The sequence below is a fragment of the Lolium rigidum genome, chromosome 2 (genome assembly GCF_022539505.1).
Source record: "Lolium rigidum isolate FL_2022 chromosome 2, APGP_CSIRO_Lrig_0.1, whole genome shotgun sequence".
Lineage (NCBI taxonomy): Eukaryota > Viridiplantae > Streptophyta > Magnoliopsida > Poales > Poaceae > Lolium > Lolium rigidum.
In genome coordinates, this window is record NC_061509.1 from 210,985,675 (window position 1) to 211,003,880 (window position 18,206).

Here is an 18,206-nt window from a genome sequence, read left to right on the forward strand (position 1 = left end):
CAGAGTTATAAACCAAATAAAGGGGATCATTGGTAAATCCCCATAAATCAATGTAAAACATGTTATTAACATCATATATGTTGCAACAATATGAGAAAGGATAAAGTTCATGTATGCATTTTACATGCATCAACATCCACAAGCTTAACCTATGCTCGTCCCGAGCATAAAGGTGATAAAACTAACATGAACTTTGGATTTTATTATATTTAGCTTATAAATAATAATGCAAAGTATCACAAGGTTCAGTCAATAAAAAATGACAATAAGTAATATGAACTCATCAAGTGATAATTCTTATATTCTACGAAGCATGCATAATAGTAAAGATCTTTGTAAGAAACATGAACGATAAGTAGTATATATGAATCATAAAGCATGCTTAGGAGAATCCTATAGAATTTTTGCAAGACTCTTTGTCCTCTCTTTTCTTGAATATTTCTTTTGACTCTTGAACACAAGAAAGTAAGGAGGGAACATATATGCTAAACCTCCAAGGACAGACGTTGAGGTATCACAATGGGGTATCTTCATGCCTCTTATACAAAGGACCAAAGAAGATGGGTATCTTAGCTATAGGTCATCCATACCGGGATAACATGAAGAACAGACGTTGAGCATCCTCTCTAACTTTCTAACTTTTTTCTCTAACTCTGTTTTCTGTCTTTTTTCTTTTCTTTTTCCACTCTCTCTCTTTTCACTAACTCTTTTTATTTTTTTACTCTTCCTATTGAGGATGCTCGCTGCTAAAACTTTCACCATGATTAAGCATGGCTTCGGTTAGCGGCCCATTGCTCTTCTCTAACAATGCATGCATACTTACTCTTGATAAGCTCTACTTATTCTACAAGAGATAGCCATCAACAACAAAAAAAGAAATGAGGATCAACGCAAGGCTCAATACCCTGACGGTGCAATGTTGAAAGACTTCCCCATTAAATGTGGTTATGGTCTAGCTCATTACTCATAATCAATCAAACCCACAACATGCACATCGGTATTTTCCTTCCAAACCATACTTTCTTATGAGCTTTAAATTGCACAAAAAAGATATTTTAAAAAGGTTGGAGGCATAACATACATTATACTTGGAATAGAAAGTGATATATAGGTAGGCATGATAGACATTGAATTTGAGTTGAGCTTGGAAACAAGTCTATGCTTGTGTAAGAATTCAATTATTTTGGCTTGCAAGAGGTCTAAAAGCATGCAATAGTATACATAGACTATTCATTCATCATCAAACAATGATACTTAAGATTAAAAATCTATATATACTAGCAAGAATTGGCACTGAATAATGCACATATCAAACCATAACTCAATAGAGCATGTGAAACTGGAAATACCATACACAAAATAAATTTCAGCTTTTTTAGGCATTCCTCCTTTTCTCTTATAGTCATGCAACTTAATTTACTTTAAAAATTCATAGATAGAGAGTTTGTTCCATTAGCTCATGAATATGCATTATGAACACTCAATATGACAGTCCTTTCATTTTAAAAACAAAACTAGACACAAATAAAATAAGAACGCTTCATTTTTTTGAAAATTCTATGTTGCTCAAAAAACAGAGTTTAGAAGTGCTCAAACCAGAATTTTTAGAATGAGTCTAGTGGGGTGTCATGGGCATCCCCAATCTTATGATATTCATCATACTTGAATGATCTTAGTGTGATATTCCTCCATTCCGTGTGAGAAAACTTCAACACAAACTTTTCTCCCCATTCTTTTCTATGCGGTGACATTAGAGGTACAAAAAAATCATGGTTGGTGCTCGTTCATTTATAAATAAAATTATATCGTCAATAACCAGAGAGCACATAATTTTCTACATTCTAGCATATCAAAATTTCCAAGTAAAAATCATTTTGATACTCAAAAGAATGGATCTAACATGGAAAGGCAGAATATGTCCAGAATTTTTGCTGCAATAAAACTGAATGTTTAGCACGACTTAGACACATCAGTAATTTTAGCCAATTTACGTGCATATAGAGAATGAAAAGTTACATATACTGTGAATTTAGAAAGATTTTAGGAGTTACCAAAAAATCAGAAAATCGTACTAAAAAGTGCAGCGCAAAAAACAACAACCATATTATGTTTGCAACTTTAAACATCCAAATGGGTAAAAACTTGATACTTTATTTAAAAACCAGAGTGTAAACTAAAAAAAACTAACATGATACAACATGCACAATAAAACCAAATATAAAAACACATCGGGTTGCCTCCCGTAAAGCACTTTCTTTATAGCCATATAGCTAGCCTTACTTACTTGTTTCAAGTGCATGGAAATTATGTGGTAGCATGAATGATGCTACCTCCTTATTCCTCGAAAAATGCTTCATACAATTTTTGTGTGGAAATTGGAATTTGACATTCCGTTCTTTAGAATCAATGATAGCTCATGTTGTTCTCAGAAAAGGTCTTCCAAGGATTATAGGACTAGAGGTATTTCTTCCCATGTCCATAACAATGAAATCAAGAGTCACATATGTCATATGCAATTCAACCATTACATCATTTACTCTTCCTAAAGATTTTTTGGTTGAATCATCAGCAAGTAATAAATCAATAGAGATTTTTTTTCACATTTTTTAGTTTAAGTAATTCATATAGCTCTTTTGATATGAAAGAAACACCAGATCCTAAATCTATAATGGCATGATGTGTTTCTTTATCAATAGAAATTAAGATCTTGGGGATCCACGCATCCCCAAGCTTAGGTATTATCATAGCCTCATTATTGTATCTTTGAATCTTTTCTTTAATGACATAGTTAGCAATATAGGCTTCATTGACATTAATAGTGGGATCTTTAGCAAATTTCTCAAGTATATCAATCAATTCATGCAAGCTACATTTATCAATATCCCAAAGTGGTTCCCTAGCTTCAGTAGGAATTTTAACTTCTTCAATTTGTTTATCTTTAGCAAGCATAAGAGTTCCTTTTTCATCCATAACATTCAAAGCTTTACAAGATTTATCTATAACTTCTTGCACATATTTGATTGTTTCTTCATGGGTCTTTTGTTGTAAGAGATTTTTGAAAGACACAAATTCTTGTGTTAAGAGCTCAACTTTATCAATGAAAGCATCTTGGCTTTCAAATTTTGCTATGAATTATTTATTTAACTCCTTTTGTGTAGCAATAAAAGATCTGATGATGTTTTCTAATTCAATAGAGTTACTACCCACTAGCATATTTGTTGGGCACATAAGGTGGCCGACCATAAGAATTATTGTAATTGTTATTCTCATACTAATTGTTGTCAAAGTTTCCTATAAAATTAACATCCACATTTTCATTGTTTTTTGCAACTAATTCTTGTAGAGGGATATTATCATTATTTTGTTTGGCTATGTAGGCAAGTATGGCATCAATTTTATTAGATATAAGATTTTCTTCTTCAATTGAATGCACTTTCTTAGTGGGATTAGGTGCTCTTTAAGTATGCCATTAACTATGATCGTGTAACATGCTTTCTAATATTGCTTTAGCTTCAGGCACAGTTTTACCCATAAAAGCACCCCCCCCCCGCAGCGGAATCTCTCATGCTTCTAGACATTATGTTTAACCCATTATAGAAAGAGTGTAAGATAGACAATTCACTAACTCAATGTGATGGAAAGGTTCTAAGAATGTTTGTAATTCGTTCCCACGTTGTTGCTACATGTTCATTATCATTTTATCTAAATTATAGGATACTATTTCGATTTTGTAAGATCTTAACAGGCGGGTAATAATTTCTAATGAAGGCTTCTTTAAGATCATCCCAAGAATTAATACTAGCAGTAGGTAATGAGATTAACCACTCTTTAGCCTTTCCTCTAAGAGAAAATGGGAATAACATGAGCTTGACAATGTTGTTTTCCATATTTTTAAAATTTTGCAGATCACAAATTCACAGAAATCAGGTAAATGCATAAAGGCATCTTCACTAGCACTACCGCCAAATTGTTCCCTAGTTATAAGATTTAATAACCTGGGACTTAATTCAAAGGTTTCAAAGTTATCTTAGATGTAGTGATAGGTTTAGCGATAAAATGTTCATTATGAGTGTTTGTGTAATCACACAACTTATTATTTCTTCCCCCCATGATTTTCAGAAGATAGTTACTAGTACTTTTTATGTGTTTTTAAATTTTATAAAAAATAACTAACAAGCAAAGAATAAAAACAAGCAAGCAAAGATTAAAAACAAGAAAAATAAAATACGATGCAAAATCTAAAAGAGATAAGTGAGCTCATAGTGGTATGACCTCCCCAAGCTTAGGTGAGACGCGGTTGTAAGAAGATTCTTCTAAAAAAATACCTCTTACGCAGCAACCACTATGATGTAACTCTTTTCATCTCCCCGGAAACGGCGCCAGAAAATGTCTTGATGATGCTAGGACCCCAAGTGCAGAGTGTTGCAACAACAAATTATTTTTCCCACAAGGATGACTCGAGGGTTTAAATCGAACTGCCGGCGAACTTAGCAAAGAGTATTCTCTTCTCTCTTCTTCTAGCAATCATGCAAAATAAAGTAAAAGCCTTGTGTCCCCAACTCCACCACGTGGTTGTCAAGCATAATGTTTTGTGTAAGTAAATAAAACATAAGTAATAATAAAGTGAGTAACTAAGTAAAAAAGCAGTAAACAGTTGATTGTTTTGGGTGTTTTGCATGCAAATACGAAAATAAATATTTTTGTATTTTTTGAGTAAAATAGTGCAACAAATAGAAAACAAGATAAAAGCAAGATAACGGTCTTTCTTATGATAAAAAGTGGACCAGCGTTCATGGGTTCAACTGATTATTCTCTCTTTTAAGTTGTAGTGGACAAATAGTAATTCATCAATGACATATGGGGATGCAAAATAATAACATGTGTAAGATACGCATTCATATGGGCATCTCATTCTAACATAGAAATGATGCAACACATATGTCTTATACTCCACAAGAAAGGGAAAACGCCATGCAATCTTGTATTAAGAATTAACATAGTATAGCCATAAGTACTTTGACATGATGTTTGAATACTAAATATGCTACCTTGAACAAAAAAGATCATCACTTTTGTCACATGACGAACATAGCACATGCATTCACTTTATCCCTAGTGAGGCAGCAAAAGAAAAGGCAAAACCATAATAGATCATGAATTTGTTGTCACTATTCAATCACTAAAACCATGCTACTCCATGCTACTCCATCTAATACACACATCACCCCACACACGCTCTTGCATAGATGTTGGATCAGAACACGTATTTAAGAATGAGGTACATAATATGCATCTATCAATATATCTTACACATAATACGATCAGATCTCATAGCACAATATCATAGAATAAGATCCACCACATATGTATTACAAATATGGTCATAATCATGTAGGACAGCTCATATGACACTAAGAACTATGAAGAACATGCGAGAAATAGATCAAGCTACTGCCACAACCCGTAGACCAGAGGTGGACTACTCCCCCTTGATCATGGTGATGATGATGAAAACGTTGGAGAAGGTGGAGATCCCTCCTGCGGTGATCCCGGCGGAGTTTCCCCTCCAATCTTCTCTGCTGCAGTCCTCTGTTTTCGTGTTTCTGTCTTCTACGGCGCTTTCCTCCCGAGAACTCTTCGTGGCCATATATATAGTGATTTTTAGGTCAAAATACATCTGTGGGCGTAAGAATCAGGTCAATTGGACGATCGACGGTCGAAAGACCTCGGGTTGCACGCCCTACATGTTTGGGCGTGCCACCTGATGTATTTTGGGCCTCAGGCCCATCCAGGCCTCCTCCTGATGAAAAAGTGACGCTCCAAAAATTCCAGGTCAATTTGACTCTGTATAGGTCTCTGAAAGCGAGAAATACGCAAAACAGGGTTTTCCTGCTCTTCGGAGTTATAAGCAAAATAAAGTGGATCATTGGTAAGTCCCATGAATCGGTGTAAAACATGTTATTAACATCATATATGTTGCAAATATGTGGCAATTTAATATGATAAAGGACAAAGTTCATGTATGCATTTTACATGCATCACTATGCTAGTATACGATTATTTCCTTTTGTTTCAGGTATGTGATCACTATAATTAGTTCATATAAAAAATGGGCATACCATGCTTTCTACATCTATAAGAAATTTCAAATATTCAATATGCATTAGTATGATCTGGAGAAACCAATTGGGTCATTGCCAGTCCACCATTGCACCATACCTAATTTTTTTAGGGACACAAAGGGGCAGGCCAAGTTAGTGTTAATATTGTAATATTTATTTTGATAAAGTTGATATTGTAAGATTATATAGTCTCTATGTGGTATGATCTTCTCATAAATATTTCACTTTCTAAGAAATATCGATTAGCCTAGAAAATATGAACATTTTAGGTATTTATCTTATTTCTAGGTGGCATGTTTAGCTCAAAGAAGTTTCAATTTGCTTAATTTTTTTTATCTATTTCAGATTATCTTTGTGAAATACTTTTGTGTTGTTTTCTCAAGTGTGAATCTCTATATATTATGTGGGAAACCACTTCAACTTATGCTAATCATTGATTTTGCTTCAAAATTTCTTATTTGTTGCCATTTTTTTTGACATTTTATTATATTCCTTGCCCTCTTGAGGACCCTATTGACTGACTTTGTCTCATCTTTTGATCCCTATCAAGTATGTGTTGATGGAAGACATACCTTTTATTTTGCGACACTTGATTTCATTGCGAAAAGTGTGGATGGTTTGGTTTGTTTGTTGAAAGTTGCTCTTTTGGGATTTTATTGTCTCATTCGTTTTTCGTTGTTCAAGTATGTCTGTTCTCAATTTGTATATTTGTTTCTTTTATATAATTTGGACAACATACTTGTTTTATCACACCTTTTGGCCTTTTTAATTTTTTTGCTGCTTTGTCCAAATTAGATCTTCCTTGGATCTTAAAAGACTTATGCATGCATTCTTCAATATGTTTTGTTATGTATCTTGCTTGATTTATTTTATCTAATATATAGGGTAGACTCCATCAAACCTTAAAAGTCTAATATATGCATGAAATTGTAACCTCATTTCTAAATACTAAATATCCACATATTTAATGGAGTTTTCCACATGTAGTGTAGTTTCTATAAATACTTTAGACCAAATGGTTTTGGAGACTAAGATGTACATGAATGTTGGTTTAGGTACTTTAGAGACACAATTTATGCTTTTCTCAATTATAGGTGCTCTAACCATGTGCAAACTGGAGCTAAGCTAGGATGTTTGAGGAAGCCTCATCCACGACATGCCAATGCTATGTCACTAGATTATCACCCTATGCCTTCATGAAAAAACTTCAAACCTGCTTGTGGAGATTAATCATTGCTAAAAGTCCTTAATTTTCAACCGTGGTGGTTCTTCTAGAATACTTTCAGGAAACTATCTTTCTCACAAATTTGAGTAATTTGAGATGTTGCATAATATGTAGATGATATGAAATTATATTCATAATTCATCACTCCCAAATATGTTAAGATAGGAATTTGTTGAATCTCTATCTCTCAAGTTCACTCATATGCAGTATTGTTGCATTGCAAAGTTTATTTCTACTCAACAATTTTGTGGTCAGCATGGTGCAATTTAGGATAGTCAATCAAATGTTTAGGAAATATAAATCCCAAGCATATAGGTATTTGCAAACCGGACTAAAGGAACTAGGCTTGGGAGAAGTATGCTATGCGTGTACAAGTACAAGGTACATAGCACCCAGCCGCTTTTAGGGTTTAGTACTAGATCAAGCAGATCTTCTTTTTCCAAGGCTTAAGCCGGGAAGTCCCTGCCTCTTTATTTTTGGGGCATCCTCCACCGGAGGAGGGGTGGTCCAAATAGGACCAGTAGGTGGCAACATACATAGTTCGGGTTAAGTCTAGGAGGGCCGGCGTAGGATGGAGCGGCTCTCCTCCTCCCTCGTGTATATTGCACATGGATCCATCACCCCTGCAGAGCGACGTGCATATTTGTGGTGTGGGGGGCGCACCATTGGATCGCCCCCATTTTGGCCCGTGCTTCCCAGTTAGGGTAAACCTGTGGTAACTGCACTCCAAAGTTACCCTCCTTTAAAAGTCGAGAGAGAGTGAGAGACAGGGATGTGTCAAGAGAGATCGACGCAAGAAACCAGCACGAGCTACAGTAACAGTACCCCCTTTGCTCCCCCTTTTCCTTGCCCTCCACTAATATCCCGCGCCCCCCTCCCCAGCTAGCTCATTATATGACCAGCATCATTGCACAAGCTCAGTCCGGCCTTGTGGGTTAGTAGGTAGCATTAGAAGCACTGGATCGGAGCAAGCTTGCTAGCTAGCTAGAGCTGATCAGTGGTGCTTTGCTTGGTCGATCGAGTGTTCGAAGGAGGAGGAGGAAGAGGAGATCATGGGGAGGGGGAGAGTTGAGCTGAAGCGGATCGAGAACAAGATCAACCGGCAGGTCACCTTCTCCAAGCGCCGCAACGGCCTCCTCAAGAAGGCCTACGAGCTGTCCGTTCTCTGCGACGCCGAGGTCGCGCTCATCATCTTCTCCAGCCGCGGCAAGCTCTACGAGTTCGGCAGCGCAGGGTATAAACATACGCACATACAATTAAGTAACTCGCTCCTGCTGCATCATCCACTAATTCATCTTCCTCGATGTAGATCTGCTGTTTCATTTGCACAATTGCTTGTTTTTTGCTCCTCCTGTTTGCTGGTGTTTCCTCTCTCTGGCTTTTCCTGGTTTTAAGCAGCACGTTTCGGAGCTACACTTGTAGTTCCTGCGCCTGGCCACACAAAGCTATTTTATTCCTGCTACGTATACTACTGTAGGGGCATGGCGGTGTTCTTATAACCCGGAGAGGTTGATCCCTAACTAGCATGAGACATCTTTTCCGCAGATCTACAAGCCCTACAACCTTTACCTCTTTCTTCCAGCTTCTCCGGAGCAGCCATATGCTCCGTCTTGGCGTGTGTGTGTCTTGTGTCAGAGAACGCCTTCATAAATTGCTTAACTGGTAGAGCTAGGATTGTTTTTGTGTTGAAGAATAGAGAAGTCGCGGGGCTGTGAGGGGAAAGGGAAGTATGCTCTTTCTATTTTGATCCCGGGTATTAAAATACTGTGTAAAATGTCCGATTTGGTATTTGTTTTGCCCTAGTCTTGGGTGAGCGCCAGTCGATCTGGCCTGATCTGAGTATGAGGTCATCAATTGGTTCATTGTTCTTCACCCTTCTGCTTCACCTTTCTGTTCGATTTCTTGTTGTGATGCTTACTGAGGGAAAGTTGCTTTGATTTTATTGTATGATTTTATTCTTAAGATATCAAGCTAGATCTAGGTTGTTTGGGAAGACATTTAACTCATAATTTCTGATAAGATCTCCCCCTATAGCTTATCCCTTTTTCTTTCTCAATCTCCTTTCGCTGTCTCTTTTACTTGTCTTTGTCCATTTTCTCTAAGGTTCTCCTCATGTATCCTCAGCTTGGTTTGTGAAGTTTCAGCAAAAGTAACTTAATGTCCTCCTTCCTACAATTGATCTTATTCTCGAGTACGCATCAGTTTCCTCTTATGGTAGTGTAGTCAAAAGATGTCGGAAAGCAATACTATTCTGCTTTTGTTACCGTGTTTCTTTCCTCATTTTATGCTGGCCTTCAGTCTTTACCGATCCAAAACATTGCTTTCTCTCCCTGTTATTTTTACAATAGCATTTGTTTTTTAGGGAATCTGTAGAATTTTCTTATACTGATGTGGCAGTTCTATTTCCGTTTTTTTCCTTCTTTTTTTACTAAATTAAGATTTTTTTTCATTGTACATTCCGTAATTCTGACATACAGCTTGGATTAGGGGGAATCTGTTGTGATCTTCTCTTGTGACCAGCATTTATTTTTACTCATGTGGCAGATCTATTTATATTTCTATACCTTTTCCTTCTTTCTGTACATTTGGTAAATCGCTCTGATTAGGGAAACCCTTGTGACCAGCTTTGGACAATAACGTTTAATTATTTCCAAGAAAAAAAGGGGGGGGGGGATAGTTTGGCCAATGCTTATAGGTATTATGTATGTAATAGCTTCTGGTTTTTAACTTTTCTAAATGGTACATTTATGCAGAATATCTAATGACACAAATTATTCTTTACTAAATTTCCATGATCGATGGTGGCAATGAGCTGAACTAGATGAATTCCTGAGGTTAAATGAAACAAGTATCTGCTTGTTTTTTGCTTTCTTATTAGTTGCAATTTTCTTAGATAGGGCATACACTTTCAGTTCTTGTTCCTTTTATGTTTGTTTTTCACACTTTATGCTTTTTGTGGTTATGTAAGGCAGGCCTGTCTTATGCCTCTCGGTGATGCTTATGTAATATAATGGCGCCCCTTAGGGGGCGTTCAATTAAAAATGTATATTAGTAGTATTTCCTTAATATGCTTAGAAACTCACAACATCATGTGCTCTCAAGAAATTAAACGCATAACTGACTCTGACTATAGTATATTTTTATGCTAGAATGACTGATTGCAGCATATAAGGGTACTTTCAAAAAACAATTAACCTTTTCATCCTATGGTACTCATCAAAGGAGACCTAAAGGCTAAAGTCTGGATATACCTTCAGTATCTTGTGCTTAGACCATCAGTTTAGGGTACATACATTCTGCCTCTTATCACATACTGATGTTTTTTTCTGCGTTCCGAAATACCTCAATATAGCCAATCAGCAGGCTATTCCTAACAAAAGAAATACAAGCTCTCTTTCTTTGAGTATAAAACTATACTGCATTGTTTCAATAAACAACAGTATTTTGCTCACAGAATAAATTTCTTTCCTTGCGCTAATATAAGTGTACCTATTTGAATAGTTTCATGATTTATTAATAGTCCATACAAGAAAATAACTGGATATTTATTCTCATATCACTGAAGTTTGTGCATAAATCTCGTATCCTGTTGCATAGTTTTTCTTTTTTGAGTATATGTGATCACATCCCTAAAGAGTTCTGTGCACCGGCTTGGGGAATTGTGGAGAGTTATAGGATGGAATGTAAATTACAAGATTAAAATGAAAAATATTCTCATTTGTAATTACCAGCAGGCCTGTTGGATCTATTAAACTCCATAAGAATTAAGGATTAAAGTTGCTGATGTGAGAGACATTGTTGGGTCCAAAAGCTAATATTCGATAAAACTTGCGTGTGTTAGTTCACACTTGTAACTCAAAGCATTTAATTGCACATTTGTACCCCTAATTCTTATATATGTGATAAAACTGCTTGTATTGAAAACTGATTTCTTATATACTCCTCATATTTTGTATTCTCCTTAGAAGCCAATTTATTAGCCGGAGTCTTGAAAACTGGGCACACATGCATGTCTTGAATACCACAAGAATACGGAATGTTTCTAATTAACCATCTGAATCAGGAGGCTCTATACTCCAGTCAATTACATAATTTGATTGCTACTTCAGTATATAAGTTTGAAATTCCATATGTGAGATATTTACATATAAATCAATTTCTTGTGCAGCACAACAAAGACATTAGAAAGATACCAACACTGCTGCTACAATGCTCAAGATTCCAGTAGTGCAATATCTGAAACTCAGGTATGTAAATCCATCCATCTATTTGGCCGTTCTATACCATCCCCTGCTTTCATCTCATATTTCCTTTTTGTTTTCTCTAGCCGTATTTGCATTTCGTATATGAATTTTTTCAATACTTATAAACATGGTCGTGCTTTGTACTGAATCCTTACCAGATATACAAACTCACATCCATCTTAATTAGCCCATGCTATTTGAAACCAAAGAAAAACAATATCATTGCCTTTTTTTCTGAACACTCAGTAATTAACATAAGGAGATTTTTCTATGACACCCAGGCTCCAGGGTTTGACACTACATGCCTTGTGTTAATAATTTTTTACATATTTCCATAAAAGGATATCTTAGATTTTTCTAAACTTGGATGTATCTATACACTAAACAGAGGGAGTATCTAATTTCGACACCTAAAAAGAATTACTTGCACGTAGTCCAAAAATTGCATTCCTATATGGTCACGTTTTGTGCATTAATGCTAGTATAGGCATTAACGCAACAAGGTGATAAATATATATGGTGAAAATGACCTCATATCTTATATCTGTGATGTGAATTATAGTCAAATGATGCATCATATTTCATGTGATGCTCATTGGAAAAAATTATTAGTGAAGACCTGAAGATACATTAATCCATCCTAATGATCAACTGATGCTATAATTCAGACAAGTACTAATAACATATATACCCAAAATAGCATAAATGCAAAGAAAAAATCAATTATTTTTATATTTTGTAATATATAGTTATGAGATAAAATTTTGGTAAACATATTTTTTCGTATGGGAGTAAAGCCCCAGCCTCTGCATCAATAGATGCACACGGCCATTTTTTTTTTATTAAAAGTATCGAGTAAGTAACGTTTACAATCATGGATCAGGCAAGGTTGATACATGAATCAACCAAAAGAAGATGAGGCACATAATCAGGCTACCCATTTTGTATCCTATTAATATACCTCTACCCAGTAGCCTAGAAATTGAAGTCCTGAGCAACCGTCAGCAGTCGGTTGCATCCAATATCCATATCCTTCCGCTGATGCTCTGGAAGGAGTAAAGCCCATAGCTACAAAAAGTTAGTTCCTTTCTGTTTGTTAAAAATAATATCATTTCGGCATCGCCAAATAGACAAAAAAAGAGCAGAAACTCCAATACGAATTCTATCTTTGTCTTTCTTCTGCACCATTTTTAACCAATTACTAAACATATTAGTAATATTAGAAGGGGGCGGGATGTTGTATGCAAAATAGACCATGCGCCACAATATTTTAGCAAAAGGACATGCAAGAAACAAATGATGAATGGTTTCATTAGAGTCACAAAAACAACACTTTTGACACCCATTCCACTTACGTTTAGCCAAACATATATCACGTCAGAAAAAATATATATCACCTTGAAAAATGTAAGACCAGGAATTTAGAGAATGCATAGCATTAGTGCATGCACCTAAGGATGTGTGTCCTTCCGGTCTACTCCTTGCTATGTCTGAACTCTTAATTAAAACTGAAATATAGTCTCTTTAATAGCATCGGGTTACTTTGCTCATCAAACCAGGCATTTCTTTTATCTCAAAACACTGAATCCCTAATAACTACCAACAAATTTTGTCAATGGGAGTTCAAGGATCCCTCGGTTGTCTTGCATAGTATCAGTGACATGTTGGTGCATGACACATGTTATATGCTGCTGCTGCCTCGTACGGATATAAGGGTACTTCCAAGCCTCCACAAAGATTATCATGTGATGCACTATTGTATGTAGCTAATACCCTGTCATGCACTATTGTATGCAGCTAAGAGATTTTACGTGTTCTGGTTATTTAACTAATTGTGCTGCATATTTCTTCTCTCAAGAGCTGGTACCAGGAAATGTCAAAGCTGAAGGCAAAATTCGAAGCTTTGCAGCGCACTCAGAGGTTTCATTTCACTTCTAGCTACACTCCTAATTTGCACGATGTACATCCGAAAGTGTCCGAAATACATATTTGCACTACTGATCTTCATATTTATTTATTTGAACAGACACTTGCTTGGTGAGGACCTTGGACCGCTCAGCGTGAAAGAACTGCAGCAGCTGGAGAAACAGCTAGAATGTTCTCTGTCACAAGCCAGACAGCGAAAGGTTCAAATATATTCAACTCCTATTTTACCCATCCGTTTTAATTTTTAAACCAACTGCCATGAGATGCAATCTAGCAACTACTGGATCTATTGACAGAACTCAGCTCGCAACAGCAGAGCGTAGTGCAGTCCAATATCTCAACAGAATATCACATTGCTTGCTTTTGTGCATATGTTGGTCAATTTAAAATCACACAAATGGGAAATTCTTTGTTACACATTTATAAGATATAAGAATGCAATGATGTTAATTTTATTGCACGTAGATTGCATATTAGCAAGGTGGTGACTGGTCAAAGCTTCGTCTTATTAAGTCGGGTTGTCGTTTCCGAGATCTATGTTGCACGTAGTGCGTTTTCCTTTATGGTGTGGTGATCAATGTGTCGAGGGTTTGTGGTTGTAAGAATTGCATGCTATGGGAGTAGTTCACATGTTGCTTTGTTGTAACGGTCTTCACACGGTTTTTCTTTAATTAACTGAGTACTTTTTTCTTAATTAATAGACAAGGGCAAAACTTTTGTCCCCGTTTCATAAAAAAGTCTTATATTTTGTGACGCAAAGACTAGTACATACATGATCAAATAATAATCATTTCAACAAGTACACATACGGGACTGTCACAAAGTTCTCAAACCGAATACATCTTTATTTGATGGTTATTGCTAACTAGTTATTTTTTCACGAAGCACTAATAGTTCAACGTATTCACCCACATTATCCGCAGACACAACTTATGATGGAGCAAGTGGAGGAGCTTCGCAGGAAGGTAACATATAAACCTGTATATTTCGTGCTCGAGTCTTCCACAGCTTTCAGTCAATGTATAGAAGCATGGGCGTACGTCTGCAGTATGGCTCTAGGAGTGTTATCTACTACTAGTATTCTACTGCTTCTCTATACGCATGACCGCGCCGTAGGTTTGCTAAATGTACTGTAGCGGGCTACGAGATAACGCAAGCGCATTTGGTAGCTAGAGGTTTTGACTCTGCATACTCCTCATGGGCCCAGCTTGCACGTTCCTGTGGCAGATATCCTTGCTTTCACAACAGGCTCTACCGATATTTATAACATTTGCATTTGACTGTATGAACTCTACCATATGCAGGAGCGTCAGTTGGGAGAAATCAATAGGCAACTCAAGCACAAGGTTATTAATGTACACCTATTATACTGCACTCATAATGCTGAGAAAAAAGTGACTACTAGTCTACGACGCACGCATTTTCTTTTTCAATTATTAACCTTTGGCTTTCCTTCTTGGTTGCTGATCGTGTAGCTGGACGCTGAAGGCAGCAGCAGCAACAGCTTCAGGGCGATGCAACAGATCACCTGGGCTGCCGGCACCGTCGTCGATGAAGGCGCCGGCGCATATCACATGCACCACCAGCAGCAGCCTAATCACTCCGCTGCTATGGACTGTGAACCCACTCTGCAAATTGGGTACGCACGACCACCTTACATCCAACTGTTCATGCATGCATTGCACTGGGCATGTGAGCTGAACATTCATCTAGATGCTGAGATGCAGGACAAACATAAGAACCGATCATTTTTCTGTATATATACCAGGTATCCTCATCAGTTTGCGGCGGCTGAACAGGCAGCCAACAATATTCCGAGGAGCAGCGCTCCTGGAGGGGAGAACAACTTCATGCTGGGCTGGGTTCTTGGAGCTAACTAGCTGCAGCTAGCAGCTGGTCACTTGCCATCGATGATATCGGCCCAAACTTGAGAAGCTAATAAAATGCGTGTTCTGCTTCTGCATGCTCCACATGAGCAGCGTGACGCGTGCCCACCCACCTGGTCAGGTGCTCGCGTGCCCCTTTATTTTCAGTCCTTGTTTGTGTGTAAGAACCAAAGAACTACCTACTTCTACGTTTTGATTATTTGAACTATGTATCTTGCAAGTTGTAAACTGCTCGTGCCTTATGCTGCCAAGTTTATATAGGTTCAAGCTCATTATGGTGACGCCATGCACATGCATGAATCCACATGAAAACATAATATTTTGGAAAAGTACTGAAATCTGAACTACTCCTAGGAAAAAGATGAAGCACATAGCAATTATATATATGCGTTTTGTGGTACTGCACAAATGAGTAATTGTGTCAATAAATACTGACCCCCACCCCCAACCAAGAACAAATTAACTCAATAAACAGAACCTCCTCCATTCCGAATTATAAGAACTTTTGTATATTTCAATGTAGATTTTTTTCGAACTAAAATGAGTACTCAAATATGTCTAGATACATACGATTTAGTGTAGATGCAGAGTGCAACTGGTATCTTCATGATATTAATATATTTTTAATCGAAAAAAGATACGTACGATTTAGAAAAAAACTGAACATCTTATAATTTGGAATGATAATAAACATTTGGGGTATATGTAATGTGAATGTTTACTATGTGCACCTTTCTTGTCAGGGGACAACAAGCAATGCTCACCTTTAATTGAACACATCACATTCCAAATGTGCCGTTGAGTACTTCAGTAATGACAACGGCATACCAAAGGCTTGTCACTGTTCCTTTCCAGAATATGGTGCAAAATTATTGTAGTACTGCACAATTGGAATCAAAACTTGGCGCAATAAATTGTCAGGTAGAATGTCAGTATGCACTCTTCCCTCGTCGGTTGATTGGTGCGTGTGCATTTAATGAAATCTTGAAACAATCATATTGATCAGCTTGTTGTCTTTATCTCATGCGGATCAGCACGCGAAACGTAGCTTTGAGTGACAGATATGCATGACCATCTTGATCACAGGCTGATCGTGATGTGCTCCTGCTTCTGTTGAGCGAGATGGTTCCAGCTGACTAATCAGAGGCTGCGCGTTGTGGTTCCAACTGGATTGAAAATGTTTGTCTGCTTTCAATAGTACATTTTTTTCTATTTTTTTTTTTAGAAATGGGAGCATCGCCCCAGCCTCTGCATCAATAGATGCACACAGCTGTTTTATTGCATTGTTTAATATTCAGAAGTTATACAACTCAAGAGACACATAAGGTGTACGTAAAACTTAACCAACGGAAAATAAAAAGGAAATATAATTATGCAAGTTGCAATCTCTTAATAGGCTGCCAGCCACCGTGGTTGTAGATATCCCGAGCAACCGTCTCCAGACGGCTGCATCCAGAATCCATATGCGCACGCTGAGCCTCCGGTAGTAGGTATGACCATTCGTGGATCCAGTGCGTAACCATACGGATAACCTGTAAAAATTTAGCATTTGAGCTTCTGTTAAAGACAATATCATTGCGGCAATTCCATATAGCCCACATCAAAGCACAAATACCCGTTCGAATATGTGCTTTAGATATTTTATCAACACCATTTAGCCACTCCAAACATATTTGTAACATTGGCCGGTGGAGGGATATTAAAAGTATACTGGATTGTTCTCCAGATTAGCTTTGCGAAGGGACAATCGAAAAATAAGTGGTTTATGGTTTCATTAGAGCCAAAGTAGAGTACATTTTTTTTCTATAAGATGTCTCTTTCCGAAAAGTAGAGTACAACCCTAGCCGCTGCATCAATTGATGCACACATCTATTTTGTTACCGAGTTCATCATCACATAATTAAGGTTAATACATGATTTAACCAAGAAACGAAAAAGATGAAGCACATAGCATCTATATGCATTTTGTAGTCTACTACTATGTCGCCAGTCATCTCAGCTGAATATATCATGAGAGAACGTCACAAAATGGTTGCATCATGAAACCATAAGCTCCGGATAATTCGACGGGAGGAGAATGGCCATGAAAATGAGAGACGAGTGATGAACTGATGATTGATATTGTGACAAGGGAGAATGAGAGAAGTGAGTGATCTCCGCACAATGGTAATGACATGAATGTGAATTCAAGCGAGTGATCACCAGGAAATGTTAATGACTAGTTTGCCTGCATTGACATGAATGCTAATGCAAACTAGCGATTATATAGTGATGGAAGTGGTCACGAAGATGGTATTGACATGCATGTCAACGACATGCCAGAGATCACTTAACTAATGGTTGTGGTCATCGAGTTTGGACTGATGCAAAATCGGATCTACACATGCATATAGTTTAGCCTAGATGCTCAAATCGAATTTTTTGAACAACAATGGAGGCTTTTCGCGAACTTCTAGTGCTTGATGATGCATGGATTGGGCCCGCTGGGGTTGGAGAAGTTGTGGAATGGGCCGCCACCGCAACTGTTGTCTTTCCCTTCCCCTCCGTGTTTGATGCCCTCATCGCAGTGGACATCAATGAAACTGGTTCCATAGATGGTGTTGTTACCTAGGGAGCCACCGGTTCCATTGTTGTGCGCATGCATGGCAATATAAGTATTGGCCGACTCAAGAAGGGACCAAAGCGGGAAAAATATGCGTTTAGAGTCCTTTCCCCTTCTTGGTCGCTAGACTAGGCAGGGTGGCGGATGCGGCGATAGAGGAGGAGAATCTATCTTAGTGACCATTGGATACACTCTGAGAGC

At 37.4% G+C, this 18,206-nt stretch overlaps 1 protein-coding gene across 1 annotated transcript; it reads left to right on the top strand.

Moving 5' to 3' along the window:
- The first annotated feature begins 8,399 nt into the window (after positions 1 to 8,399).
- Positions 8,400 to 15,397, top strand: LOC124688059 (MADS-box transcription factor 6-like). The gene is made up of 8 exons (XM_047221774.1): positions 8,400 to 8,581; positions 11,516 to 11,594; positions 13,450 to 13,511; positions 13,618 to 13,717; positions 14,441 to 14,482; positions 14,822 to 14,863; positions 14,993 to 15,156; positions 15,286 to 15,397. The coding sequence occupies exons 1-8, from the start codon at positions 8,400 to 8,402 to the stop codon at positions 15,395 to 15,397; spliced, it is 783 nt and encodes a 260-aa protein (XP_047077730.1).
- Positions 15,398 to 18,206: the final 2,809 nt, after the last annotated feature.